Source organism: Poecile atricapillus, chromosome 3, assembly GCF_030490865.1.
Source record: "Poecile atricapillus isolate bPoeAtr1 chromosome 3, bPoeAtr1.hap1, whole genome shotgun sequence".
Lineage (NCBI taxonomy): Eukaryota > Metazoa > Chordata > Aves > Passeriformes > Paridae > Poecile > Poecile atricapillus.
The window spans coordinates 81,314,196-81,342,154 of NC_081251.1; the positions used below are offsets into that span (position 1 = coordinate 81,314,196).

General features: G+C 42.3%; 1 protein-coding gene across 1 annotated transcript; it reads left to right on the forward strand.

The window, feature by feature from the left end:
- Positions 1-592: 592 nt before the first annotated feature.
- LOC131577337 (protein ELYS-like) lies at positions 593-27,959 on the forward strand. Its single transcript, XM_058835084.1, has 24 exons — positions 593-781; positions 1,940-2,193; positions 3,722-3,902; positions 4,699-4,906; positions 6,024-6,140; positions 6,792-6,876; positions 8,293-8,443; positions 9,119-9,251; positions 9,338-9,519; positions 9,984-10,045; positions 10,875-11,003; positions 12,945-13,035; positions 13,121-13,210; positions 13,398-13,538; positions 14,307-14,411; positions 14,532-14,625; positions 23,102-23,225; positions 23,331-23,387; positions 24,439-24,585; positions 25,325-25,512; positions 25,687-25,831; positions 25,930-26,061; positions 26,942-27,089; positions 27,175-27,959. The coding sequence occupies exons 1-24, from the start codon at positions 661-663 to the stop codon at positions 27,324-27,326; spliced, it is 3,237 nt and encodes a 1,078-aa protein (XP_058691067.1). The 5' UTR covers positions 593-660; the 3' UTR covers positions 27,327-27,959.

Below are 27,959 nucleotides of genomic sequence, written 5' to 3' on the forward strand. Positions count from 1 at the left end.
TGTCCAGGTAAAGGAAGCAATGTAGAGACAAACATTGACTCAGCACAGACTTTAGCAAATTTGCTTTCTTGGCCATGTTAGGCTGCAATTCTTGAAAGAAACCAGAGTCGTGTCAGACAAGAACCAAAGCAGATAGCTGGGTGAATTTGCTCTAATGTCCAATTCTGATCTTTGTTGGTTTTGTTTGTTTTCTCACTTAAAGGAAAGTCAAACCTTTGGTCTGCATCTAATACAGAATCTTAGCTGTTGGGGGCTATTGGGATACAGTGCTGAAATGCTTTCTACTTCTTATCTTCTGCTGCAGGTTTATGTTTCATGAAGAGGACAAACTTTTTAAAATTCTGAGAACAAATCTTGCTAACATGTATGAGCAGACTTGAACACAGTGTGTTGTTCTCTTCCCTATTACTGATCTTGTCCATCCCTCTGGGTCACTTTTTGTTGGTGATCTTGTAGGCATCAGAAAAGCTCAAGATTCTCCTTTTGCTCTGCTGTGAGATGAAAAAATGTCCCAAGTGCCATTTCTTTTAAGCAGAAAAAAATCTACAAATGATGTATGGGAGATTTGTCACTGCATACTGATGAAGCTTGGGTCAGTTTCAAAGATTTTTATGGCTGACATGAGTCTTTTTGCCTTTTTTTCTTTATTTGCAGTGAAGAATGCGAGACCTAACGGCTCAGGTAACGAGCAGTCTGCTGCAGTTTCCAGAGGTGACTGTTGAGGCACTTGGGGAAGATGAGATCACCCTAGACTCTGTGCTGTGTGGGAAGTTTTCTGGAGGTGAGCATTTTCCTTTAAATTTGGATTTGGTGTAAAGTTGTTACTACCTGAAGCACAGGGTCATAGCATCAGGTTGGTTCTGTTAAATAAAATGCATCAGGTTCTGCTAGTGCTGACAAGATATTTTAACAATTGGAAGTGCTAAGCATTGAAAGTGCAACAGCCTGCTCCAATCCTGTGCTGTTTAAGTAATACAGCTGACCATGTCCTCCTTAGTTTTGAATGAAATAGAAGGCAGTTTTCAAGAAGAAGGTAATAGTGTTGTTTTGGGACAAATTTCTTTATCCCAAGCTCTACGTCCATCCTAACATCCCATGCAGAAGTAGTTACAGAGACGCAATATGCTCCTTTTTCTTCTCTAGTCTAAATAAAAAATGGAAAGAGGACAGCTCTGTTAAGAACTGCCCACGTATTATTTAATAGGATGCAGATGAGACCCAGTGAGAGTTGCTGACAGCAGCTAAGCAGATTAGGCAGTTGACTTTCTGGGTGATCTGAAGGTAGAGCTGGATGCCTGTCTGGATGTCTGGGCATCTGTTAAGACCAGGTAGAATCTTATCTCCCTGTCTGTAAGTGCAGTAACGGAGCTAATCCTTCCTATGAGCTTGAAGTTCCTCAGCTAAGGAACAAGTGTTAAATTCTTCAGTGAAACAACACTTGTTAAATTTGTTCTGGGATGTGCAGGTGTAAAAGTTGAAATTTACGGATGCAGTTCCCACTTTAAGATAATTTCCTGTCCGAATCCCTGCCCAGAGTAGTCGTTTGTCAAGCAAAATTCTTAACTGGAAAGGAATTGGTTTAGATGGGCTGTATGTGAAGTATGCTTTGAGACTTTGTACATATTTAGGTGTTTTCTAGCAAAACCAAGCCAAGTATGGAGTACAGCCTAGAGCTCAGTGTATTGTAATGTTTATCCCAAAGAGTCAACGTTCTTGAGTGCAGGAAAGACAAGTACAAATGCAAAAGAATGGGGTTATTAATTCTAAGATGTATTGGTTGAGGATTGCAATGGATGATTTAAAAGACTGGTGGGGATGTAGGTAGGTTGCCCTTCCTCCCTTTGGTGCACTTGAGGGAAAGGCCCGGTGCCAGCGCCCTTGCTGTTGTTTCAGTTCTTGTGCTGGGGATTTGTTCAGTGGTGTTTCTTTTGCCTTGCAGGCAGAAGTGGCCTGGCGTGGCTGGCGTGTGGTCCCCAGCTGGAGGTGGTGAACTCAGTGACAGGAGAGCGGCTGTCTGCGTATCGCTTCAGCGGAGTGAACGAGCAGCCTCCCACTGTTCGTGTGGTGAAGGAGTTTTCTTGGCAGAAGAGGACTGGGCTCCTGGTTGGCTTGGAGGAAGCAGAGGGAAGTGTTCTCTGTCTGTACGACCTTGGGATCTCAAGAGTGGTTAAAGCAATTGCTCTTTCAGGGAGGGTATGTATCTTTTTGGGGAAATGAAGATTTTTGTGTTGTTTGGTGCTGCATATTTCCATTTCAGGAATAGCTTTGGAACGTCTCTTTGAGGCTTGTATGTTTTCTGTATTGTATTAATATACTGTCAGTTCCGGTTATCCAGTCAAGAGAGACTTTTTCTCAACACCCCTTTCTGCATTTTTGTCATTTTTGTTTTAAGGCTCTAAGGAGCACCATGTTTCCAGAATTATTTCCCATGTGAATTTATAGTGATTGCATGTTTCAGAACTGCCATATGGTATTTTACCAAACTTTATTGGTTTGTATGAGACAGAAGGGCAGCATTCCGATTCAGTGAGCTGAGAGAAGTTTTTGTTGTTCTTCCTCGGAATGAGTTGTCAGAGCACTAGGAGAATAGGGAAAGCATAGTATAGTGGAAATACATGTAATTTCAGGAGCTTCTACATGGAACATTTTTGGAAGACTCTATGCAAATCTAGTAAAGATTCATTTGGAGCCAGTTGTACTATGAAAAAATATCTTAAAAGGAAAATACTAGAAACAGCTACCCTTGAACCTTGTCTAATTACACAGCAAGATGTGTTCTGTATTTCCTTGGCGCAGTCACTAAGACTTGAAGCACAAGAATTTGAATAACCAAAATACTAATATAAAGACTAAAATACTACTGTTAGTCTTCTAAGCAGTAGAGAAGATTGAAAATTTAATTTGAATCATAATAATACTGAAAGAAAATAGAGTTGCTTGAATTTACTAGAGGTACATGTAAGCTTGGAGTTCTTGTGTTGAAGGTAAATTGTATAGCAGATGGCCAGGCAGCGCAGTCATATGCAAGTGCTTGATACAGGAGAGGAGAAAACTTCAGGGAGCCTTTGAGTTTGAATATTTTCCCCCACTTCTGGGGGTAAATAACCTACATAAAAAGATGGACTAGCTTGTGACGCTCGCTTCTTTGCTTTGTTTTCAGACAATGCTTTGTTGCTGATGTAAAGCTGTCTGTTTTCATGGTGCTGTGTTTGTAAGAGGCCGGAAGATAGCCCCTGTTCTTGTGTTGTCCAGCTTTAGTGCAGGAGCTGTGGTGTGCTTGTGTCTGCTAGAGCAGTCAGTGCTGTCCTGGGTGTGCTGTGGGTCCTGAAGGGTCTGTCTTCACCTTGTGCTGAGGTTGTGGGGACTGCTTGGTGTGTCAGGGAGCAGAGGGAGCTCCTGCCTCAGGCTGAGCAAGTTCTTGTTTGGTCTCTTGCTGTTGTTTTAGGCTGCCTTTTACAGTTTTCTCTGCCATCTGTAACAGTGTAAGCTGGTATGCATTGAAAATTTTTGTTAGATATTACCAGTCAAAGTGAGGACCAGTGTAGATTTTTAGTAAGGCAGCATCTCTCTCTAGGACCCTTTCTAGGAATGTTTCATTCCCATGGAAATCTTATCCTGTGTTTCCTTTCCTGTTTCTGCTGTGCCAATGCTGGCTTCCCTTCTGAGTGATTACTCTTGAGCCTGTCGCAGAGCTTGGATACTAAGCTGCAGTTCCCTGCAGGTGACGGCCATCGAACCCATCAGCAACGATGGCGGAGCCAGCGTGAGCACCCGGCACCTGCATCAGAGTCTGCGATGGCTCTTTGGAGTGGCAGCAGTGGCCACAGATGTTGGCCATGTCCTTCTGGTTGACCTTTGTTTGGATGATTTGTCTTGCAGTCAGAATGAAGTAGAAGCGTCGGGTAAGCTGCATTTTTTAAACTTGAATTTAGAGGTAAGAAGATTTGTTTTTTTTCCAAAGCCAGGCAGTATCCCAGTGAAGATCTCATCATGCTGACAGACTACTGCCATTTCTGACATTGCTGACTGCAGATGGCAGTTTGATGTGGTGTGGTGCTGAACTGATCAAAAATGGGAGTGGCGTAATACCCCTGCTGATGTTAAGAAGGCCTCTTGCTGCCCACATGCCCTTGTCCCTGTGGTTGTTACCAGCGGGATGTAGGAATTTTTCCATTTGAGTCAGTGCAGCTGCGTGACAGGAAGTTGTGTTAGAGGTACCATAATTCTTGGGAGTGTTCTCCTGTTTCCATTAACGACTTGTGGCAGGCTTTAGGCTTGTGTTTTAAAATAAATGTGGCTTATCAAAAATTCTGCATTTGGTATTTGTCAGTGAATATGGCAGTTTGTGTTTTCAGATTGCGTACGCTGTTTTGGGTGTGGTAAGAATGGGTTCAGGAGTTCAAGCAGCTTCATCATGAGGCCCAATCTCCTGCTTTATAGGGTGCAAGAAGAATTTGGCTACAATGGTTACATTTGTACCGAGTTTTGAAATAGGAGTGACAAGACCCATCCCATTGGAGAGTGCTTCTATTTTCTGAATGGGTGCAGAGACAGGAGTAGCAAAAAAGGGTGCTGCAGAAATGGGTGTTTTGCTTGGCACAGTAGAATTAGATTGTACATGTTGTATAATCACATCAGTTTAAAATGCAGTGGAAGTGGCACAATGCATTAATTTCTTGCCTGTTTTTTTGTGTGTAGATCTCGAAGTTGTCACTAGAATTCCTGCTGAAGTTCCACAAAGAAGAGAAGCTGTGACTAGAGAAGGGAGGCATCTCTGTTTTCAATTACGAAGTCCTTCAGGAACAGCAGTATCAACCCTGTGCTACATAAGCAGAAGCAACCAGCTCGTTGTGGGTTTTTCTGATGGCTACTTGTCACTGGGGAACATGAAAACTTTGAAGAGGGCGTAAGTAGTCACTTCCACTTTGTCACACTTGGAGGTGCAGGGAATCTCAATCTGTCTGCTTCAGGAAATATATTAATTTCAAGAGCCCTTTTTCTGTGAGTGGGATGTTGGGTATAACCTTGGAGTGTTCAGAAATCCTCTTCTGAAATAACTAATAACTCCTATGTGGATTAAGTGCAGTGCCTTCTCTGCTGTGGATTGTGATTGATTTCTTGCCATGACTGTGGATAGAAGTCTTATGGAAAGTACTGGGTCATGTCAGACAGTAAGGATGTGAGAGATCTGATTTTTATAAGTCAGTTTGTTCTGTGCAGTTTTATCCAGTGAAACAAGATGATGTGTGTTTTTCCATGTGACTGGTTTTAGAAATTATTTCTCAGAGCCAGTTACTACAATTAGGGCATGCACTGAAAGGCTTCAGTATATGCATAATGTTTTTTTGTTGATTATTTTTCTTTAAGGGACCAGGATGGAACTAGCGTGACAAGATAATTCAATAGCTGATCTGTGCCTGAAAGCATATTCTTTCGTACTTTTCAGCCTTGACCCGTTCCAAGGCATAGATGTACATGAATCAAATTTTCTTTGGAAGCCTTTGAGATGAGAATAAGAAACATGTAAATTTATAAACAATAGAAAAAACCAGAAATTTTTCAAAATCTGCTGAAGAGCAATCATACTTTAAATACTTGGCCAAATTCAGATAGGGGCTTACTTTAGCAAATCTGCAGTTACCAAAAATTACTGATACATAAATAGATAGTGGAGACATAATTAGGTGTCAGGAAAAGATTGTGAAGGTACAGCTAAGGTTCAGTCTGAAAGAAAAAGTTTGTTACAATGTCCAAGTAATGAAATGAGAAGCTCCTTGGGTTTGGTGTTGTTTTAAATATGTGCGCATTTACTGTATTTGAAGTTCAATATTATAGTAGGTTTCAGGAACAGTGCTTTTCCTAGCAGCTCAACTAACACTTTCTTTTCTGCCTCCTCAGGCAGAGGACATAACCAGACGTTATTGCTTTAATGGTCAGAAATCTCCTCACCTTGACTGGTGCATAAAAAGTCACTTGCTTGACTTGATTGTTTGCCTTTTTTGGTTTTTTTTTCAAACCTGTAGGCACTGCACTCAGCTTGGAGGAGGAAGGATTCCTGTCTGTGCTCTTTCTTTTCAAGAGCCTGAGAGTGATCTCCAAAATTGTTGCTACTTATGGGCTGCTCAGTCTACACAACAAAGGTGAATAAAAATTACTGTAAGCCACTGATTTTGTTTTACTTTTAATTTTTTTTAATATTTGTTCACATAGAGCTATCCCTAAAAGAGGCCAATGACAGTATTGCTAGTTTCTTCATGAGAGCTTCTGAAGTCTTTGGAGTCCTTGTGTGCCATTTCAGCTTCCCTGGCAGAAAAGGAATAATGTTCAGCAAACCAATCAATGGTTTCCAGCTGGGATAATGAATAAGAGTATGGAAGTGTGTGCTGCATGCAAGAGAGGGACTGGAACTTAGGTGGGAAGGGGACAAACATACCTCTCTTAGCATCAGCCAGCTACTTAGCCCAGCTGTTCATAGAGTGGCAGTCTCCTTGAGCTTGACTTCAAAGCAGTTTTCATGGAGAATATTTCCCTATTTTAGGTCCGTGTTGCATATTAAAGGTTTTCAGTGGTATAGTTAGCACTTGCCCCTGAAGCTTTTGTGTCAAAATTTCCTCCTTTGTGTTTTACTAAAGTAAGGCTAAGTGTGACCAATTATCATATTTTGGGAAGCAGTGTTTTTCTTTTCAGCAAGAGCATGCTCTTAAGTTAGTTTCAGTTTATGTCTAATAAAATGATAATGAGGATTGTAAAGCTGTTTTGTAATCAAATTTCCTCATTTATTTCTTTTTCAGTGAAGGGAATGCTGTGAATTTACATCTGTTGCAGTTAGCATTTGGTGACAGGAAATGTCTGGCATCAGGACAAGTCATGTACGAGGTAAGACAGGCTTGTATGTGAGAGATGGAAAGAGGAAGTTTCCCTGAGCATCAGTTAAGTTGGCTCTTTGTATATGAATGAAAGCTGAAATTTCTAGTCATTAAGATATTTGAATGCCTGATGAGTTTATGGAATTATAGTGCTTTATCTTATGGAACTGTCCTTTAGTATGGTGGACACCTTGTTCAGGTCAGCATCTTTTATTAAAATTGATTTTATCTTTAGTCATTTTACAAGCAAGATAAGATTCTTTGCTTAGGCTTCATGTTAGTTTTTTAAAGAGCTGGTTTTGATTTTTCTTAGCTTCAGTGCATGAGTATGTGTTATTTCCAAAATTCCTGAATAAAATAGAATGGAATGTGCATGCTTCAGGACAAATTTTACTGTTCTTTCTTCTCAGTGATGAAAGAATTTTTAGTCTATTAATTTACTTTAGACACCTTTTATATTTATTTGTAGCATTTCCTAGAACCATTAAGAGAAAACTTGTCTCTTCTCAGATTAGAGGAATTAAATGTAGAGAATGAGAATGTTGTTTCATGCCAGTTCATTTTAGATCTCTGAAAGTTTAGGAAATTTGTTTTTTGTTTGGAAGTGGTTTTGCTGGTTTTTTTAGTTTGGTGTTTTGTTGGGCTTTTTTAATTGTAGAGCTGCTATTTTCCCACAATACACACATATTCACATATTGTATGGTAGACAGGTTAAGTGAAGGCTGTACGGGAAAGACAGAATTTCAGTTAACGCTTCCTTAGAAAATGGTGGTGGCAGAGGTTCAGGGCCATCCCTTCTGTATATCTATTTCTGCGTTTCTCAAAGCAGTTTGCTCAATCTGTAGTAATTTGGGATCTTAAACGCATTGTCCATCTTAATCCCATGTGTGTCCATAAGGAATTGAGGGATGTTTCTCTGATAAGAGCTCATGTGGTTTGAAGGAAGGTTTTAAATCTCTAGGAAGTTCTCAATGTTTCTAGAGAGATGAGTGTTCACTCTACTGATGTGCCTATTGATAACGTCTCATGACAGACCATTAGCTGCTGTTATGTCAGGTTCTGTAATTCAAACATGGAGCAAAGGCTTTGTGTGAAGATGTTGCATTGTTTCAGATGTCTCTTTGTAAGTATAGATTCAGGTTTTTAAAGACACCTTGATGATGCAAGGAATTCTGCAAAATATGTTTAGATCTAGACTAGAGTTAGGCAAATGCTAAATTTTGAAAATGTGCAAAAGCCTTCAAAGCCAAACTTGCCCATTATGACTTGACAATTCTCTTGCATGTCAGATGTGGCTCCTACTGATGGCAAACATACAGTAAAATAAGCATATTATATCAGATATTTGCAATAATTCATATTTAGGTATATTGCATGTTATTATTTCAAAATTGCCTTTCCTCTCTTCTTCATTTTTTTGCTGCAGGGTTTTAAATACTGTGTAAAACTCTTCAGTTTAGCTCTCTCTGGTGGAATCTTTCCCTGGAAAGGGCAGACCAGCAATACTAAATTCCTCAGCTTTCAGACCATAGAAAAATTTCGCAGCCATGCTGACAGAGAGGATAGCGTTAATGAAGGTTTGTTCTCATGTCCTTGCTTGATTATTCTAAACTACATGGTTTGGAAATCTAAGCAATGAATACTGTTCTATACCCACACTCTTAAATATTCATCTAGCTGACCTTGCAGGGCTTATTAAAAAAAAACAACTGTGTGTTTAAGTTATGTGAGACTTCTTATCCCTCTGAACATCATTCTTTAAGGGAATAAATAGGGTTTATTTTATGTTTGCTGGGATGCTAGAGCAGTGTATGGGATCATCTGTATAAGGCTGGTCAGTCAATTTGTTCTGCCAGTTGTCTTCATTGAACAGTAAGATCATTCTGTCTGTTGCTTAGGAATGTTACCTGAATTTGACTTGCATATGGAAATCAATCATGCTCGCTGAATGATACAACTGTACAAGATAAACACAAGTATGCTTTCTAAAAATAGAAGTCTATGTGTTCCTAGCGTATTTTTCCCCAAATTATTCATCCATCATGTAAAACTTAATTAATAATTGTGTTTTGTTTAAAACAAATATAATTTGAATAAGAAAAAGAGGCAGTATGACTGAAGCCTATTGTAGAGGTGGTTGTTGTTTCATAATTTTTTTTATCATTCCTAGTAAAGAGACATGTTTCATGAGCGAAATAACAGCAAATATCTCGTATTTTCTACAGTAAGAAACAATGTCTTGTCTTTGACAGTAATCTCTCCTGACACCAGTGTATCAATCTTCAGCTGGCAAGTGAATACACACGGTCAAGAAAAACCGTCTGTTTATTTGGGTGTGTTTGACATCAATCGCTGGTATCATGCTCAAATGCCAGACTCACTGAGGTAGGTTTTAATTAAGTGGTTTCAATATCCCTACAGAGGGTTAATTTGAAAATTGCTGTTGAACTTATGCACTTGTTTTCTTTAAGGCCAGAAGAATTCCTTCATGATTGCCCCTATTTTGCACTGTGGTCACTGGATCCTGTAATAAGCATGACTTCTCCAAACCTCATTTTGGATATTCTGGTACACGAGCGTAGTCTAAGTCGGGGGGTTCCTCCTTCTTATCCACCACCTGAACAGTTTTTTAATCCAAGCACCTATAATTTTGGTAGGTATTTCACTGCTTTTCATTTGAGTAGTGACAAGGTTCAGTGGAGGTCAAATGCTACTTGGTGGTTCTCTTTCTTGTTTGTTGCTTGTCACACAAAATCCCAAACAAGAAAAGCCCCATAAACCTTCTCAGACCTGGTTACCTTGTCCTGACAAGGTGCTTACTCTAGTGAGACGTATCTGACAGGCTGCTGAGTTTTGGGTTTGGGAGCTTCTGTAACATAGCCCAGGAAGGGCTGATGATCATCAAATGAAATGTCCAAAGCACAGCACCTGGGTAGCAGTTGAGCTTAAGTTTCTACAGACAGAGAGTAACTAATTTTTAGGAAAGTGTGTCAGTGATGTGATGAAGGAAAGGGGTGCTGGAGGCTTGTCTTTTAGACAAATAGAGCACTATTTAAAAAGCATAAACTGGTGATCAGGTAACGACATCTGTCAAACGTCTGTTCCTTGTTCCTGCAGATGTGACGTGCTTGCTCAACTCGGGAATTGTTCACATGACTTGCACCGGCTTCCAGAAGGAGGTGACTTTTTTGTTTTACTGTATTTCCGTTGGGACTGTCAAGAGATGAACCTTTTCTAACTTTTCTCTTGCAGTGCTTTGAGTGTCAGAGACCACTTTATGCTCACACTGCCCACCTACATGCATATCCTGCCAGTTCCATGCAAATGGTACAGCCTGTTTTAGGGAGGCAAGAGCAGGGAGTGAATGGCTAGAAAGGAATGCAGCACTGTTGTAGTAGGAAGAGAGAGTGTGGTGGAAGTGGGGGAAAGTGTCTGCTTCTTTGTATAGTGTGGAGTTAGGGTTTTGACCCCCATGAACTTGAGAAAGGAGGACAGCATGGAGAATGGGAAAAGTGATTAAACTGTTTAAGAAGAAATGCATGTTTTTTCTCTCAGCCTTGGCCAAAGTGTAACTTCTGAGGCACTGCACAGCTTGTGACAAACCCTTTCAAATTAAGTTCCAGCTCACTAAATGTACTCATATAAACTGTCTTCCCTGCAAACAGACATACAGTCTTTAAAGGAGTGGTTTGTAGTTGTATTAGTTTTAACTTCTACTGAATGTATTTTGTGTCAATGTTCAGCGAAAAGCAAGGCCTTTGTATTGACAAACAGGCTGAAAAATACTTCCTTTTCTTCAGCATTGCAAGGGTTTTTTCTTCTATAGGATGTGTTTTTGGAAACTGGAACTGTAAGTGTACTGCTGTGTTTAAGACTCTACATAGCAATGCTTAACCAAAATTGCTAACCTGAAGCCTGCTTCTACTTATGCAGCTGACAGTCTAAAGTGATCCAGAACCTTAGTGATTGGATGTTGTCTTAGCCTTTGTATTTTGATTGATGTTTCAGACCCTGAAGTTTTTGAAGAAATCTGGTCCTTTAATAAGTGAAGCCATTCATGACAGCTACACTCGGTGTCTTGTAGCTGGCTTGCTGTCTCCAAGACTGGTTGATGTCCAGCCATCCAGTCTGAGTCAGGTGAGTGTACGTTGGGGAATTGAGGGGGAAATACATCCATCTTGTCTGAAGGCTGTAGTGGCTACAAGACCATGATTTTTGATTACAAGCTGGTCTGAGAGGCAGGTTTTGACGTATATTTATCAGAAGTAATAATATTCTTAGATCCAGTCTTCTGACTGGGAACGGCCCTGAGAGGTCTGTCTTTAGTGAGTTGGCTGTAAATTCCACACCCCACGTTGGCATGTGGAAGCATTCAGTCACTGCTGGGCATGTGCATCGGAAAGCAGCTTTCCCTGGGAACAGCCATCGTCCTCTTCATGCCCTCAGTGTCTCAGAGCCTTGGATGCAGTGCAGTATGTGGCACCCTCAGATGCTTGCACTATTGCAAACAGCAGCTTGCTGCACTAGACATTATTTGCATCCAAGGAAGTGCTAACCAGTTGCAATTGTCTGCTTTACTTGACAATTTCATCAACACTTCCTCTCATTTTCCCTTTATCTAGGCTTTTCTGCATCCTCTCAAAGCTGATCGTTATCTCTGTAGCCTTTGCCTTGAGCTGTGGTAGTTTGATTTCCTCCTCTTAGACTGCCCCCTTGCTGCATCACCTGTACCTCTCAACACTGCTGCATTTTGTCTGTCACCACAGTGGCTTCACACCCCTCTCTCATGGGTTTTCCATTTTTGGTGCAGCAAACTTAGTCTCACATCTGAAGAGTTTCATGAAAGAAGGACCCTTTGTGATGAACAGCCCATCTTCAGGCAGGGGCAAAGCTGAAGGGTTGGATAATCGTCATGGATGGAGTGGAGCAGAAAGCACTGGGAAAGGGAGAGCAGTCTTCCCTCTGCCTTCATCTTCCTGTCTGTGGGATTCTTCACCAGACTGTGGAAATGTGTCAGGAAAAATAGCACTTCTGCGTAGTGTGGTAGTTAAAACAAATTTGGCAAGCAGACCCAGCCCATAGAATGCTTGTTTTGCAAGCCTGATGTAGGCTCTTACATTCTGATTAGATGATGTCTAGTTCTGATGTCAACTCCAGTTGGCAAGTAACTTGGAAAAGCAAGAAAATTTATGATGACCTTTGCTGGATTGTGACTGTGTGGTTCAGAGACTACGTTAAGCAGGGATTGCTTGAGAATACTAGAAAGAAAAATTTCGGAATTAGGGTCAAGTTACTTGGAATTTTGTTTGGTACCCTAAGTAGTATTTGGCATGTTTCCTTGTCAAATACATTTTCAGAAAATGATGGAAATATGTCATATGTCTTCTCATGTGTATAAATCGCTCTTAAATGTCATGATCTTACCTAGAAGAAAACTTTAAAAATTTGTTTTAAAAAAATAGAGGGAAGAAAACTTCTATGCAGAATCATTTAATCTTAAAGAAATGTCTGAACACTAGCGGGAATGAGCTGCTACATTATTTCCCATGTGTGTGCATGCCTGTGTATTATCCTTCTCAAGGACTGCTATGGCATTGTAACATAATGTTTTGGCTGTCAAAGCTGCTTCATGTCTTGCTAGTCTTGGGAGCTGCTTGGCCTCACCTTCACCGTTTCCATGCAAACCCAGTGGTGTTTGCTCTGTTCCCTTCACGTGTTCCTGAGGGCAAAGGGGTGTGCACAAAGTGCATAATGAGTATTAGCAGATGCTGTTACTGAAAATAGTTAATTGGCAGTCAGTGAATGAAGACTGAAATGCTGAGGCACAGAACTAGAGATTAGAACTAGGCTGTGTGAAGTTGAAATGTCAGAAGAAAACTTTCCTGTGTTCCTCAAACCAGCAAGCAGTCCGGCCTGTGGCTAGAATTAAGAAAGAGTCAAGAATGTGGAATAGTTGCATTTGTGCCATTGGACTTTGTGATGCCCAAATGAGTATCCAGTTAGAAAGAAACACTTCTGCGAGGTCCAGATAGGAAAAGTATGTGGGGTTGTGATTTTGCTTCTGTCTGTTCTGTTCAGGAGGAGCAGTTAGAAGCAGTGTTGTCAGCTGCTGTGCAAACAGGTTCTTTAGAGCTTCTGACGGGATGCATTAAACACTGGACTTCAGAAGGTAATGCTGCTTACATTGTTTTTATGTTGTGTCTGTTTGGGTAAGAAATTGTGGCTTCATGTCTTGTTTGTTTTCTCGTTTAAAGAGCAGCCAAGTTCTGCTGGAAATTTACGGTTTGTTCTTGAGTGGACGTGGAACAAAGTGATCTGTACAAAAGATGAACTGGACCAAATATGTGAGTACTGGTGTAGTCGCTTTTGAAACGTCGAGTCATTCTTTGTGAAGGATCTTCTTGAGTAATCTGCCAGTGTATGCTACTGGATCTTGAAGTGGTTCTTTAAGTCTCCTGGGGTTGTTTAAGTGTCCTTTGGAAGTCTGCAGTTGCTGCGCTGACTGATGATTGAATATTCCTCCTTGACAAGGTGTTCCACTGTTTGATGGCTCCTGCAACTTCATTGATCCACAGACATTACAGTCCCTTCAGCACTGCCAGCTGCTTCTGAGCAACCTCAGCACAGTCCTGAACTGTTTTCTAACAGAAGCCCGAGAGCTTACTGAGAAAGGTTGGTGAAAGCACTGCTAGGTCTTTGGTCTGACTGCTAAGATTTGGAAGGATGCTTGAGTTATAACTGAGGAGACACGAGCTGTTGCTGTGTTGGATGGTTGGGAGAGAGCCAGGTTGAGCTGGGAGGAGAGGCTTAAACCTGGGAAGTTGGGACTTTGATTGAAGCCACTTGGAGTTCAGGGGAGCAGCTTGTTGTGCCTGGGTAGGGGAGGTAGGGAGGTAGGGGAGGCTCCACGGATTCAGCACTGAGCTGAGTGAGCACCTGGGTGGCAATTAGAGCAACTGAGTGTGGTAATGCTGAGAAGTGCTCCCAATGGTTGGCTAGCAATTGATAGTTGTGTGCAAATTGCTGGGAAATAAAAAGGCATCCAAAATGAGTAACTTGTGAAGCAATTTCCTTGAGATTTTTAGATGGTTTTTGTTTGTTGTTGGCATATTAAGGGCAAAAGAAGACTCTCGCTTTGCTGAATTAAAAATCTCCGCTGCATGGAAAACAAATCTCTGAGTATATCTAACAGTTTAGGCTTTTTTTTTCAATTCTAATCTTCAGTGATTCTGTTTCTTAGTAGTGATTGGTCTATTTTAGGGATGGGGAAGGAGGAGAATGATGTTTTTTTCCCCTTCAAATTCATAAGTGATCCAGAGGGACAACTACAAAGACAGGTTTCTGCTGTGTTTGTTTGCTTTTTCTATTGGTTCTGCATGGGGAGTTTTGTGAAATGAAAGGAATTGCGATGCTCAAATCATGTTCTGCCTTTATTTTTAGGTTTTTCAGACTTAACAAATAAGCAGGTGGTAACCAGCCTCATTTCTTTGTATGCACAAGTGGTGATCTGGTTCTGTCGATCCAGTCTCCTTCCCGAGGGTTTAGGTAAGCAGAACATGTAGTACCAAAACACTTGAGGTTGTGATTTCTGTCTGTTTAGTTGAAAGTTTTAGTTAAAAAATGTGGTCTTACTTCTTTTTCTTGCTTTCACTTTATCACCTGTAGATGATCACATGCATTTGTCTAGACCTTTCTACAATTACCCTCTGATTCAGAGCTACTATACGGGTCACCGACAGAAACTTGAGCATTTATCAAGGTAAGACTTAGAGGAAATCCCTAGAATGCTGCCACTGTCAGACTGTGAGAGTGGTTATTTTTGCAGTTACAACCCTTTGTCTGTCTGCACTTCCTTGGCATTACACGTATCAGAGCAAGAAAGCAAACCTGGACTGCAAAAGGTCATTGCAACTCTTCTCTTGGATTTGTGCTTTGGACTCCTTAATGGATAAGTTCATTGTGACCTAAGGACCATTGCTATTATAACACAGTCCCCAGCCCCTCTGTTACCTCTGTCCACCCTGCAGCAGGCAGGGAGGCTGGGGAGGTAGTTCTAGCTTGCCAGACGAGGCCCTAAAAATGAGGGTCCTTCCCTTTGCTGAGATGGCAGTTGGAGTTTTATTTCTTGGGATCCTTTGGGGTGGGATGGCAGGAGGGAAAGAGAGGAAGAGGTATCGATAGGCAGCTCTTTTTCAAGGCAGGGGAAAGGGGTGTGTGGGAATTTACACAACCAAGAAGGGGACCTGGGGAGAACAAGATAAGGGAAAGAACTTACAAGTCTACATTTTTGGGGGTACATTCTTTGAGTTATACCATTTTTCCTAACTGCATTACAACATCTCACCCTTTCTTATTATATAAAATTTTTGTTGAAGGGTTGTGAGATCATTTTGATACCGATCACGAGTTTGTCCACCGCTCATGATTGATGGGCCAGTCCAGTTGCTTCCGGTCCGCTAGCTCTATGTGGTTGATCTCTGAGGTAGTAGATACTAATTTTTTGAGAGCTTTTAAAACTAAACAATGGACAATCCCAAAGGCTAGGACGATTAGAAACAGAAGAACAAAAAACAACGGGATTGTTTTGATTATCAAGGTCCACCATCCTGTGAGTCCCCAGCCTTTAAACAGCTCACTAAACCAGTCCTCAGCTTCTTGCTTCACTTGTCCGATCAAGTTCTTCATCTCTTGGAGGGCTCTGTGGACATTGGGAGCTTTTGAGGACAGGTTTAGGCAGCGAAGTCCTTCAAATTCCTGGCATTCGTGTCCATGCAGCAGCAAAAGAAAATCTATAGCCGCCCTGTTCTGGAGGGTATCTTGTGTCGTAATTTCTTCATCTTTGAGGAGGGAGCTGAGGGCAGTGGATGTTAAGTTGGCCTGTTTCGCTACCCAGCATTCTAACTGTCCTAATTCACCTAATGCCTGGGCAGCTGCAACCCATGGAAGAAATATGGATACAGCAATTCTTTTTGATTTTGCCCAATGAAAAATGTCAGAATCACAATTTGGATCTAAAATGTCAGTGTTCCTTTTGTAAATTTTGTGGGTTGAATTTTCTTTTCGAATCCATTTTTTAATTTGGGTTTGGTTAGGTGCCAATAGGGACAGCCTCCCAAAGGTACACGGTCGTCCTCAAAGGTGAGATGGGATCCCTGCCCACACTCTATCTCCGCAAATCAGAAATATGCTTTTAGGGAGGGTTCTTGGATGTGAACAGGGAGAATCATCTGCTGTGACGTGACTCCGCACACTACACCATTGCCTTGCCTTAAATTTGTTTCGATATTGTACTACATGGTGATATAATTTAGGGTCTGTCAGTGTGTTATACATAAGGTGGATACAAAAGGGTGCAGGAGCAGAACCTAATAGCTCTGATTCTTGGGGTTCTTTTTCTGCTCTGGGCAATTTTGGTGGCCACAGGGTTTTTAATTGTTACCGTTCTCCGCTTACGGTTTTTGAGTGGCTGGGTGCTATGTGTTTTGGGATCTGTATTAAACTTGGGATCACTAGATCTGGCTGAAAATTCTTCAGCCTGCAGGGGAATTCCTACCAGACAGGTAGACATAGGGTCTTTTGCTGCTGCAGTGGACAGGCAGATATTGTCTTGTTGAAGTGTGTGTGCCAGGGTCACCCAGATGTTCTCTCATGGCTGAGGGACAATCCAGGCAGTGGTCAGGCTGCTCAGAGTGGGCAGGATGACAGCAGGGGTAGGGCTCATCATGAGTTTGAGTGTGAGGTAGGCTTTTTCTAAAAGAAAAGAAACAAACATTTTTAAAACACATTCACCGTCAATGTAAGCAGGTCAGAGAATAGCCAGAGGTTAGGAAGGTTTCTTCTTGTTTTTCCCGGCAGCGTCTTCTTTTGGAAGCGACTGCCACTTGTCTCTCTTCTTCTTCTGCTGGGGCTGGATTTTTGGGAACAAAAGGCTTTACCCATTTCTGAGGTATCCATTGGGGGCCTGTGGGGGTGGATACATACGCGTAACCACGCCCCCAGGTGACAAGTTCATAGGGGCCCTTGGTTTGCCAAGTTTCAGGGTCCCTGATTAAAACCGGTGGACACTGCAACAATTTAAACTGATCACCACTGTTAAAATGCTGAGTCACAGGAGGATTCATGTTTTCAAAAGAACAGTTCAGGAGATTGATAGTAAACATAGCTTTACAAAGCTTTTGCTGTGAAGACATCCACACTGTTCCACTACTTTGCGTGGCTAGGACTTGTTTGAGCATCTGGTGGGTACGCTCAATCACAGCTTGACCTGTGGGGGAGTGGGGGATGCCAGTTTTATGTTCCACTCCCCACTGCTGGACAAATTCCAGGAACTCCTTGGATTTATACGCTGGGCCATTATCTGTTTTAATTCCCTTAGGGATCCCCAGCACAGAAAAGGCCAGTACTAAGTGTTGTTTGGCATGTACAGATTTTTTTCCTGCATGAGCAGAGGCATACACTGCTCCTGAGTATGTATCAATGCTTACATGTATGTACTTAAGGCGACCAAAACTGGGGATGTGAGTGATGTCTGTTTGCCACACCTCACAGCTTCCAAGGCCTCGGGGATTAACCCCAATGCCTAATGATGGCACTGCCTGGAGCTGACAATTGGGACAGGTAGCCAAGATGGCTTTAGCCTGATCCTGTGTCAGCTGGAACTGACACATCAGTCCTGGCACATTTTGATGGTATTGCTGATGACTTAACTTTGCCTGTTGGAACACATCTGGTAGACGTACTTTTTCAGCTGGGGCAGCAAGGGAATCAGCCTTCCGGTTCCCCTCAGCGATTTCACCTGGCAAACTGGAATGCGACCTTACATGCATCACATAGAAAGGATGTTCTCTATTTGAAATCAAATAAATCAGTTTTGAGAGCAATCTAAAGAGATGTTCGTTCTCAATGTCCTTCAGAACTGCCTGTTCTGCTCTGGACACCACTCCTGCTACGTAGGCTGAGTCAGTAACTAAATGAATTGGTTCTGAAAACTTCTCAAAGGCTCTTACGGCTGCAGCCAGTTCAGCTATCTGGGGTGATTCTTCTACAAACTCAACATCAGCTTCTGAATGCTGAGTCTGTGGATTTCTCCAAGTCATCACCGACTTGTGAGAGGTTCCAGATACATCAGTGAACACTGTAAGAGCTTTGAGTGGCCTTCAGCTCCTTTTCTCACGAGGAATGAGGTGGAATTCCTCATTAAACAATTTGTGTGATGGTGCATGGACTGATATTTGCCGACTATAGCTGTCCAGAGCTAACTGGAGGTTAGCATTGCTCTGCAGCAGATGCTCAAACATCTCTTTGGTCAGTCTCTCAGGAGAGTTTTTGCCTTCGCCAGAGAGTCTGACTGGGAGGTGAATACACATAAGGTCACACCCTGCCAGTTCTCGCAGCCTTACCCTGGCCTTTTGGATCAGTTGAGCCATCAGCTCTTGTGGCTTGGTGATAGTTTTGGGTTGTTGATGGGAGAGGAAGACCCATTCTATTATTAAGAGTGGATCTCTCTGCCCCTCGGCCCACTGGAATATTAACCCATGTAGATGTGGCAATTTCCCCAGGACAATAAATTTGAAAGGCAGCTCCGGTTTGAAGCAGTGTGCCTGTCTTTGTGCTTTTTCAATTGCATTTTTTGCTTCTGGAGTCAGCTCCCTGGGAGACAGTAACTCTCTCTCCCCTTTCAATAAATTGAGCAGGGGGCTCAGGTCTTCATCAGTGAGACCTAGCCATGGTCTGACCCAGTTTAGTGACCCGCATAGGGAATGGAGATCTGCTAGAGTTTTAGGATTGCAAATAATTTTTAATTTCTGTGGAACAACAGTCCATTTATTTATCTCCAAGCCCAAGTACTTCCAAGGTGGCATCCTTTGAACTTTGTCTTCCTGCAATTGGAATCCAGCAGAGGTTAAAACTTTAACCACTAGGTCAAGGGTGTCTTGCAGCATGTTGTTATTGGGACAGCACACTAACACGTCATCTATGTAATGCAAAATGATGGCATCTCTCTTTTCAGCACGCACTGGGGACAGAAATGACCCCACATACCACTGGCAGATGAAGGGGCTTGCTTTCATCCCCTGAGATAGAACTGTCCAGTGGTACCGTTTCATTGGGGCTTCTTGGTTAATTGTGGGAATGGAAAAGGCAAATAGTGGTGCATCCTCTGGGTGCAGGGGAATTTGGAAAAAACAGTCTTTAATATCTAGCATTGCTAATAGCCAATTTTGTGGTAACATAGTCAGGGATGGCATACCTGGTTGAAGAGACCCTATGTCCTCTATTTTTTTATTTCCCTCAAATCCTGAAGGAGGCGCCACTTATCCTTCCCTGGCTTTTTTATTACAAACACTAGGGAATTCCAAGGGCTGGTTGTTTCTACTATGTGTCCCTTGGCCAATTCTTCCACCAATTTTTCTAGTGCCCCGAGTTTCTGTTTGCTGAGAGGCCACTGGTTCACCCAAATTGGATTATTATCTACCAAAGATAGCTTTTGGAGTGGACACTCTACAGTGGCCTCCATCAAAAATCCTGAGGTGTCTCAGGAATTGTTAATTTCACCCCCCACTGGGACATGGTACCTCTCCCCCACAGGGGGCACTTGTAGTCAATGACAAAAGGTCGGACACTAGCTATCCTACCATCCGGACCTTCGATCTGGACGATATCTTTAGCAACTTTTGCCAGTTTCATCCCTCCAACACCCTGTATTTTTCCTGCCACGGGTTGCAGTTCCCAATGTGAGGGCCACACCTTTTCAGGTATGATAGTCACATCTGCCCCAGTGTCAATTAACCCTTTTACATGGAGGTGTTTTGATTTGTGTGTTAAGTTACACCCCATAATGGGTTTGTCTTCACCCACCACTTCTGCCCAGTAGACTCCTGGTGCTTTGTCATCTACTGGGACTTCTGTTGGAACAGGGATCACTTGGGCTATTATCTGCCCTTTGGCTACATAGAAGGGTGGTTGAGGACATCTTGCCAAGACAGTGAGGTGTGTTAGGTCTCCCTTAATTGTCATGGGAGCTACCTCAATCTCTATTGGTGTGTGTGTTGTGTCTCCAATAACAAAATACCTATTATCCAGTCCAGCCAGGTCTTGTGAATTGTCTTGCAAGTCCACTCCAATGACAGTCCAACGGTCAGATCTGAAAAAGCTTTAGAAGTTACAAGTCTCAATTGCTTTTGCGGTTGCCAGATCTTATTAGGCAAACGTTCCCCACAATTATGTTTCTGCAGTCTCTCACCCCACTCCCTTTCCTCCCCTTTTCCCATTAAAATAGAGTCTTTTTTCTGTTTCAGGTCTGTCATTTTTATGTCTCTGCACTTGACAGAAAAGCGCTTAGAATTTAGTTTTTTTGATTTGCTACAGCTTCTTTCTGGTGTTTCCCTTGTTGCTGGTTTTGAGGACATTTCCTTGCAAAATATCCTGGCTTCTTGCACTGGAAACAGATGATGTGCTGCAGCTGTTCAGGTGACATTTGTGCCTTGTTCATCCCGGGTGTTACAGCTGCTACAGTCCTTGGGTTGTATGGTCCTGGTTTCTTGTCATGTGCACTGTACAGCTCTGCTTTCTTGGCACATGCTTGGATCATATCTGCTATGGTAGGTGGAGGATAGATGGGCAGATTTAAGATCACTTTATGGTAGGCCTCGCTGGCATTTCTTTGTGCCTTTTCTTTAATCAATTCTGCTTGTGCTGCTGGTTCTTGCACTTGCTGTTGTATCTGTAACCTTAGACGATCTACAAAATGCAAGAAACTCTCAGATGGAAGTTGATTAATATTAACATAACTGACTTGGGTTTCTAGTGTAGGTATTTTATTGTAAGCTTTTTCTGCTACTTCACAGATTTTATCTAAAATAGGTTTTGTTAGCACTTGAGCCTGATCTTCAGGCTTAGACCACCTTCCCTCCCCACATAGGTGTTCAAAAGTAATCTCATTATTTTCTGCATCTTTTGCATCCTGTATGCTTTGCTTGAGTTCATCTAGGAGGTCTTTTAATGACCTTTTCCACAAACTTTCCCAAAAATCAAATTCAGTGGGTGTTAGGAGGCACCTGAAGAAATCTTTGATGTCAGCAGGAACTAACTCCTGAGATTTTAAAGTAGCTTTAATAATTCTTTTTAATATTTCACTATTTTTGCCAAATTCACATATTTTACATATCTCTCTGGTATCATGGTAGGCGAAAGGCTGATACTGTCTATTAGCTCTTTTTTTACCAGTAAATATCACAGGCATAGCTGTAGGTGTATCCTTATTTTCCCCAGAGCCTGTATCTCCAGGGTCTCCCTGCCCAGCCCCACCCCCACCGGGCAATGGGGGCTTTGTCTCACTCCCAGGCCAGTGAAGGGACTTATCTACAGCCCCAGCAGGCCCAGGGGGTCCAGCCTCACCCCCTGATGGGTGGAGGGTCTCACCCACACCCCCCACAGGGGCTGGGCAGGGACACATCTCCCCTCCCCAGTGGGCAGGGCCAGGACACCCCTTCCCCCGCCCCCACACGGGAGCAGAGGATAGGGCCATCCCTCTCACTCCCACCCTCCCTGTGGGGAGGGGAGGCAGGGGCATGGAGAGCAAGATTGCAACATTTGGGGGTGTGTTTGTAAGGTGATGCCATGCTTGAGCAGGGTATTGCAGGAGGGAGGGAGATGTGAGAGAGAGGGGAGGGGTTATGGAAGGAGTAAGGTGGATAGAGGGAGTCATGGGAAGGAGGAGGGAGATACGAGGGGGTTTTCTCCACATGTGTAGCTGGCACATGGCTAACTCCATCTTGGATTTTAGGCACATGGAGGCCTGGGGATTTCACGGTTGGAATACTAGGGTAATATTCTCTGATAGTCAGCACAAGGCTGTCAGAGCTGGGGGGCTGAATGAGACACATGGCTCCAGCAATGGCACTATTACAGTGCATTTCTTGAGTTTCTGGATTTGTTCCATGTATTTTTTTCAGCACAGGAGCAGAAGGTATGGGGAAAAAGACATGGGATACTGATGAAGGCTGCAATGGATTTTTTTAATGTCTTTTTCTCTGTTGATCAATTCTTTTCGAATTATAAGAAAAATTGGGAGATATTTTGAAGCATTTGTGTCTCCTTCCTCTATTTTTTGAGTGAGAACATTGCCAATTTGATTCCATATAGAAATAGAATTTAGTTCTGACCAATCTAGCTGTGAATTGTTATGAGATAACCACACTGTGAAACATTTTAACTTTTTTCTGGAGATTTTAACACTTATAGTACTTAAAAATTCTTGCAATTTGGATTCTAATTTTGGTTGGGGTGTAGACGTGTTAGATCCCATGCCTGTTATTAAAATTGTGTTTTCAAAACTCGTTTTTATCTTGTTTTATTGCAAAGCAACAAAGCGGTGTAAAGGCAGGCTTTTTTTTACTACCCCCCCCCCCCCCCCCCCACACTGGGTTGAGATAAGCTCCCGCTGCTGCTGCCTTGGCGCACGGCTCGCCCAGCCCGTGCGCTGTGCCTCGCTGTGCGCCCGCACCCGCCGCCTGGCCGCGCACACGCTCAGCTGATCCCAGCTCGACTCCCGCAGCGCTTCACCTGCCGGGCCAGCCGGCCTGACTCACCAGTCTTACGTTGCCAAGCAGTAGAAAAGCCTCCTGTGTGAATTGGGTTCCCCTGGATGTGAGCAAGGTACCAATTCAGTCCTTATAAACTATAATCTTAGCTTTTCAAGGTAGTTGATGTGCCCAGGCTTGTGAAACACCTGTGTTTCCAGCCGGTTTTAGGGGGTCGTGCCCTCCTTGAGTTGCCACCTGCTATTATAACTTTGTCCCAAGCCTCTCTGTTACCTCTGTCCACCCCGCAGCGGGCAGGGAGGCTGGGGAGGTAGTTCTAGCTTGCCAGACGAGGCCCTAAAAACGAGGGTCCTTCCCTTTGCTGAGATGGCAGTTGGAGTTTTATTTCTTGGGATCCTTTGGGGTGGGATGGCAGGAGGGAAAGAGAGGAAGAGGTATCGATAGGCAGCTCTTTTTCAAGGCAGGGGAAAGGGGTGTGTGGGAATTTACACAACCAAGAAGGGGACCTGGGGAGAACAAGATAAGGGAAAGAACTTACAAGTCTACATTTTTGGGGGTACATTCTTTGAGTTATACCATTTTTCCTAACTGCATTACAACAGACCATCTTTCCTCTGACTCAGAAATCTGTGACCCTGAGAGGCTGGAATGAGTGTTTTACTCTGTCCAAGGCCTTGCTCCCTTTTGTTGCAGAGGAAAATGGGATTCTGACTGCTTGATGATTGATGGAATGGTTTCCCAGTTGGGAGAGCAAGTGGAGAAGTTGTGGCAGAGAGATGAAGGCGGCACTGGGAAATACCCACCTGTTAGTTTACATGTGAGTGTTCTGTTCACTGAAAACCCCAGCAGTAGCAGCAGTCCCCTAAAGCCAATGATTGTGAAAGACAGGAGCATTAGAAAACCATTTCATCTTTCATTTCAGGCACTGCTGGATCTCTATTTGCTAGAAAGCATTGAAGAAAGTGACAAACATGCAATTGTATCCTTTCCAAATTTTGTTATTAGCCCTTCAGTGTGGCACATGAATGTTCTTACGTGTCTGTCACCTATGTTTTTTGCAAAGTCTTTTCTGATACAAGAAAACAGGTTCCCTAGAATATTCAAGATAAAAACCCTCCTTAGTTTTTCTCAAAATGTAATAGAGTTTTTAATTTTTTAAGCCACTCGTTTCTGTAGCAAAGGGCTGTGTGTTAGAGCAATGACTGAAATGTGCTGCTTCAGAATAAAAGGTTCTGTTTGTAACAGTGGTTTTCCAGTAGCTGATTTTTTGCCAAAATAATTTGTTTCCCAGCCCAGCTAATAGTGTTTGCTTTTTTGTGTGTTAAAAGTACAAGCACACAGAATAATAAAGAGGGGGTTGAGAACAGTCATTGGGTAGAAGCCTGATTTTTAGGCTGCTGGAACATGCAGACTCACCTCTGTTGTTTGTTGGCTAAGATGGGAGCCTGGAGAGCAAAGGAGTTTAAAATGGTTGTAGTTCCAAGCTGTCTTACTCAGACACGTCCCTGACATGGGATGTCAGAAAGGGAAGATGCCACTTAGAGGGAGGGATCCACATGCAGTTTTAAACACAGTTTCAATCAGTCAGTGCTAAGTTACATTGTAAGGGCACCATAGCTTCTGTTGTTTTGTGAGTCAGGAAATGCAGAAAATAAAACAGCTGTAGAACTTGTTGTCTTTAATAATTAAGCATTGGATGTTCAAGTGTGTTGAGTGTCCAACTGGTAGCTTCACTGATGGAAGCAGAAGCCTGAGTTTATAACAGCAGTTACAAATGCTCAGTATCTGCCTTTTTGACTGCCTTACAGAAATCCACCAGGGTTTCTTTCTGGAAGTTTATTCAGATTGCAGTTTTGTGATTAGGACCTGACTATTGATATAATAAGTTGTAATAGCTTAGAAGAGCAAGATCAATACATTAGGATTTTCTGCTTCCTCTGATTTTAATATTACTATTTTAGTTTGCTAAATGTTATGTGATACAACTCTTTGGTCTTAGCGATTTATTCACCTTAATGAGATACTCTCAGACAATTTACTTGCTGCTGGATATCATGCATTCCTTTCCAAATAAAACAGAAACTTCAATTGACTCCTTTTCAACTGCCTTTGCTATCCCTTGGGGTCTTGTTAAGCTTATTCAAGGGTTTTGGCTCCTAGATCACAATGATTATGAAGTAAGTATGAAACAATTGAGTTAGACACACATTGCCCTTCAGAGCTGTAGTCAATAAAAATATTTTTAAAAATTGGTACTTAGGATCTGTTGGAGCATTAGAAGCTTTTTTGTAACACTGCTCTGACATCTTCAGCAATAAGTTATGATTTGAAATTTTGCTTTAACTACTTTTACAGAAATTGCTTAAAACAACGGTGTAATCAACTTTAATAATGCTTAATATTTGAATTTTCATAGCTGTCTATGTTTAGGTTTTCAGCAGACTGGTTGGGCACTGTTTCTAAAAGAGTGTTTTGGGTACTTGAAGCGTGGAAACTGTGATGGTAGCAGGAAGATTTGAGGCAAAAGACTGTAGAAGTGACTTTTCAACCTAATAGCTATTCTCCCTGATACTGAATGTTGTTCTTGTCACTGTGTCCATACAACCAATTTGTTTTATAGCGTAAGTTCTCTAGTAATGTGTTTATTAAAAGCGATGTCTGTACACAGAGTTTTGTGAACTTAGCAAAATCTGAATTGCTCCTCCTAAAACATTTACTTAGTTCAGGGTGGCTGGTTTTTTTTTTTTCCTGCAAATACTGAAGAATTTTTCCTGATATGTCTTGGATAGAGTAATTTGTTAGTGAGACATCTAAGTTTGTCTAACCCACATCCAGCCTTGCTGCAGGAAATTTTGTCTGTGTTTGTTGCATGGGTGTGAGTTTCTGTGGTAATTCAGCTGCTCTCAACTTGTCCAGAATTCCCTGGCCCTGCTCTTTCATCCGGCTACAATCAAGACAGTGTCATGGCAACACATGAGGATAATTCAGTCCCTCATGTGCCAGGGAGAGCACAGGCGAGCCCTCAGGTACATCCAGATGATGAAGCCATCGATGTCCAGCAGCAGTGAAGTGCGGCTGCTCCTCACTGTGTTGTTGTCCAACAGGTAAGGAAGTCTCCCATTGTTTTGGCACTCAGATATTGGGAAATGTGGAGGAGTGATGATCCAAATGGGGCTCCCGTCCATTTCCTTTGATCTTTGAATGAATAGCATCACTGTGGGGTGTCTCTCTGGCTCCAGTGTTCCCATTCCTTTCCATGTCCAAAACCTGAACTGCAGGTGCATGGTGGAGGCTTGGAGTCTGCTGCAGCAGCACACCACGAAGTTAAACATAGAAGAACTGCTGAAGTACATGTATGAAATCTGTCAGGAGATGGGGCTCATGGAGGATTTGCTGAAGCTGCCCTTCACAGACACAGAAAAAGTGAGTTTGGAGAAGAAACAAAAAAAGCCTTCATTTTCTCTTTGGCAAGAGAAGAGGCAGAATCGTAATAGATGCATGAAATGTGTTATTTCTCACAGGAGTGTTTGGAGAAGTTTTTACAGGCCAAATCTGGTGTTCAGAACCGTGAATTCCTCTTAGTCCACCATCTGCAGCATGCCAACTACATCCCAGCACTCCAGCTGAATCAGTCCATGAAGGCCAGTCTGACGGTAAGGATAGACATCCTGCTGTATGTGTTGGTCCGACTGATCACTTTTGATAGCCCTCAAGAAATATCCTGCTTGGTCTTTTACACCATTCTTTGAAAGACTAGGAATAAGTTCCTACATGTCAAGTTACAGCTGAATCTAAAAGCTGGCTGAAGTAATTTTACTACTGCAAACCGCCGCATGAAGTTATAAATTAAATGTTGCAGACCATGGTTAACTCCAGTGAAAGTTTGTTTGCATCTGAGGAAAAAATAGGTATCTTTTCCACCATCCCACCTTTTCATTCAGATCCTGATCTGTTATATATGGTTTAGACTGTAGAAATTATCCGTGTCACTTTTTTCTGTGGAATAGAGTATGTTGTATGTCATGTCTTGTATTTTGCTTTTACCTGAGAGCAGCCTGGATGCTCGACAGGTAAAATAAATGTAGTGGAGTTTTGTTGAGGTTTTGGGTTTTTTATTTTCTCAAATTATAGTGCAAGCTCTCTGATTCCAGTAGTTTCATGCTACCAATTTTATGACATAAATTCTAAGGTATGATTCTCAAAATACCCAGGTTAAATTTTGTGTTATGTGAACTTCCCTTAGGGATCTCTGATTGTATTGGCTTTGAAAGTATGTAAGAATAAAGTGCTGGAGTCCTTTTATATAGGAGTTTTATGTTCCGCTTTTATTCCAGTCTTCCTTGCACTTATGCAAAACTACCAGGTGAAACTGGTGTGTGCTTCTGGGTGGAGCTTGCTGTGGCTCTGTGCAGTGGATTTGTTCTCCTTTGTCTGTAGAGCAAATTTAGTCCCTAGTTAGAAAGAGCAGGTAGTTGTGTGCAATGAACTTCTGGTAAATTGTGAACTTCTTGCTTTACACATTTCCTTTGTCAGAATGGTTGTGATCCTCGCTTGAGAGAGAGAGCAGTTGCCAGAAATTCTCTGTTAGACCAGTATGGCAAGATCCTTCCCACAGTTCAAAGGAAGCTGGCAGTAGAGCGAGCCAAGCCGTACCGTTTGCCTTCGTCGGTCTTAAGAGAAGGTAATTTTAAAGAAGGGAAACACGATGTGCAGGTGGCCATCACTTGGATTACACAAGGCTGATACTCTTCCCTCTTGCTTTACAGTCCCAAGGCCAAAGCCTTTATCCACAGCAACAAGGCAAGCTAATGCAGGAAATGTATATACAAGAACAAGTTTCATCGCTAAAGTACTGTCCAGACTTAAAGAAGCATGCTTAGGAAACAAGAAAACCAGTTTCTCAGAATATTATAAGTAAGCAGCTTTTTCACAAAGTTTAGCCTTGTTCTGTGTTTTTGAGGGGAAAGAAAAAGGAGGAGAGAAATTTGTTTGAATTACGTTAGTGTCTTGGTGGGAAGGTACATATGAATAAAGCTTTGCTTTGCTTTTTTGCACATAAAACATGTAACATTTGAGACACAATTCATCCTAAGTAATATTTGGAGAAACATATTTTTCTGCTATGATAATCTTAGTTATGCAAATACATGTATTTACATTATGGGACATGTGCTTACAGAGTGTAAGACAGCTGAAACTAAAGCTTTGACTGCCACCAAGCTGTTGGTGTACAGACTTTGATAGACAGAAAGTGCCTGCCACTTCCATGTGGGCCTAATATGTCATCCCAGCAGTGAGGGTTCATCTGTATTTCTTGTTCACTGAATGTTTTTGTTCTGCAGTATCTGAGATGATCACGGCATGCTTTGTTTCATTTATTTATTGGTGTTCCTAGTTTAAAATGTGTATTTTAACAGGGTGCTGGATTTGGTGGTTCGTCCTGTTTCTTCCTGCGCTGTGCCACAAGAGGAGAGCCAGCAGTCCCCGTGCAGGGCTTCTTCTGTGGCGTCCAGCCCCCTGAGATCAAATACACATTGCTCCAGCTCCCAAA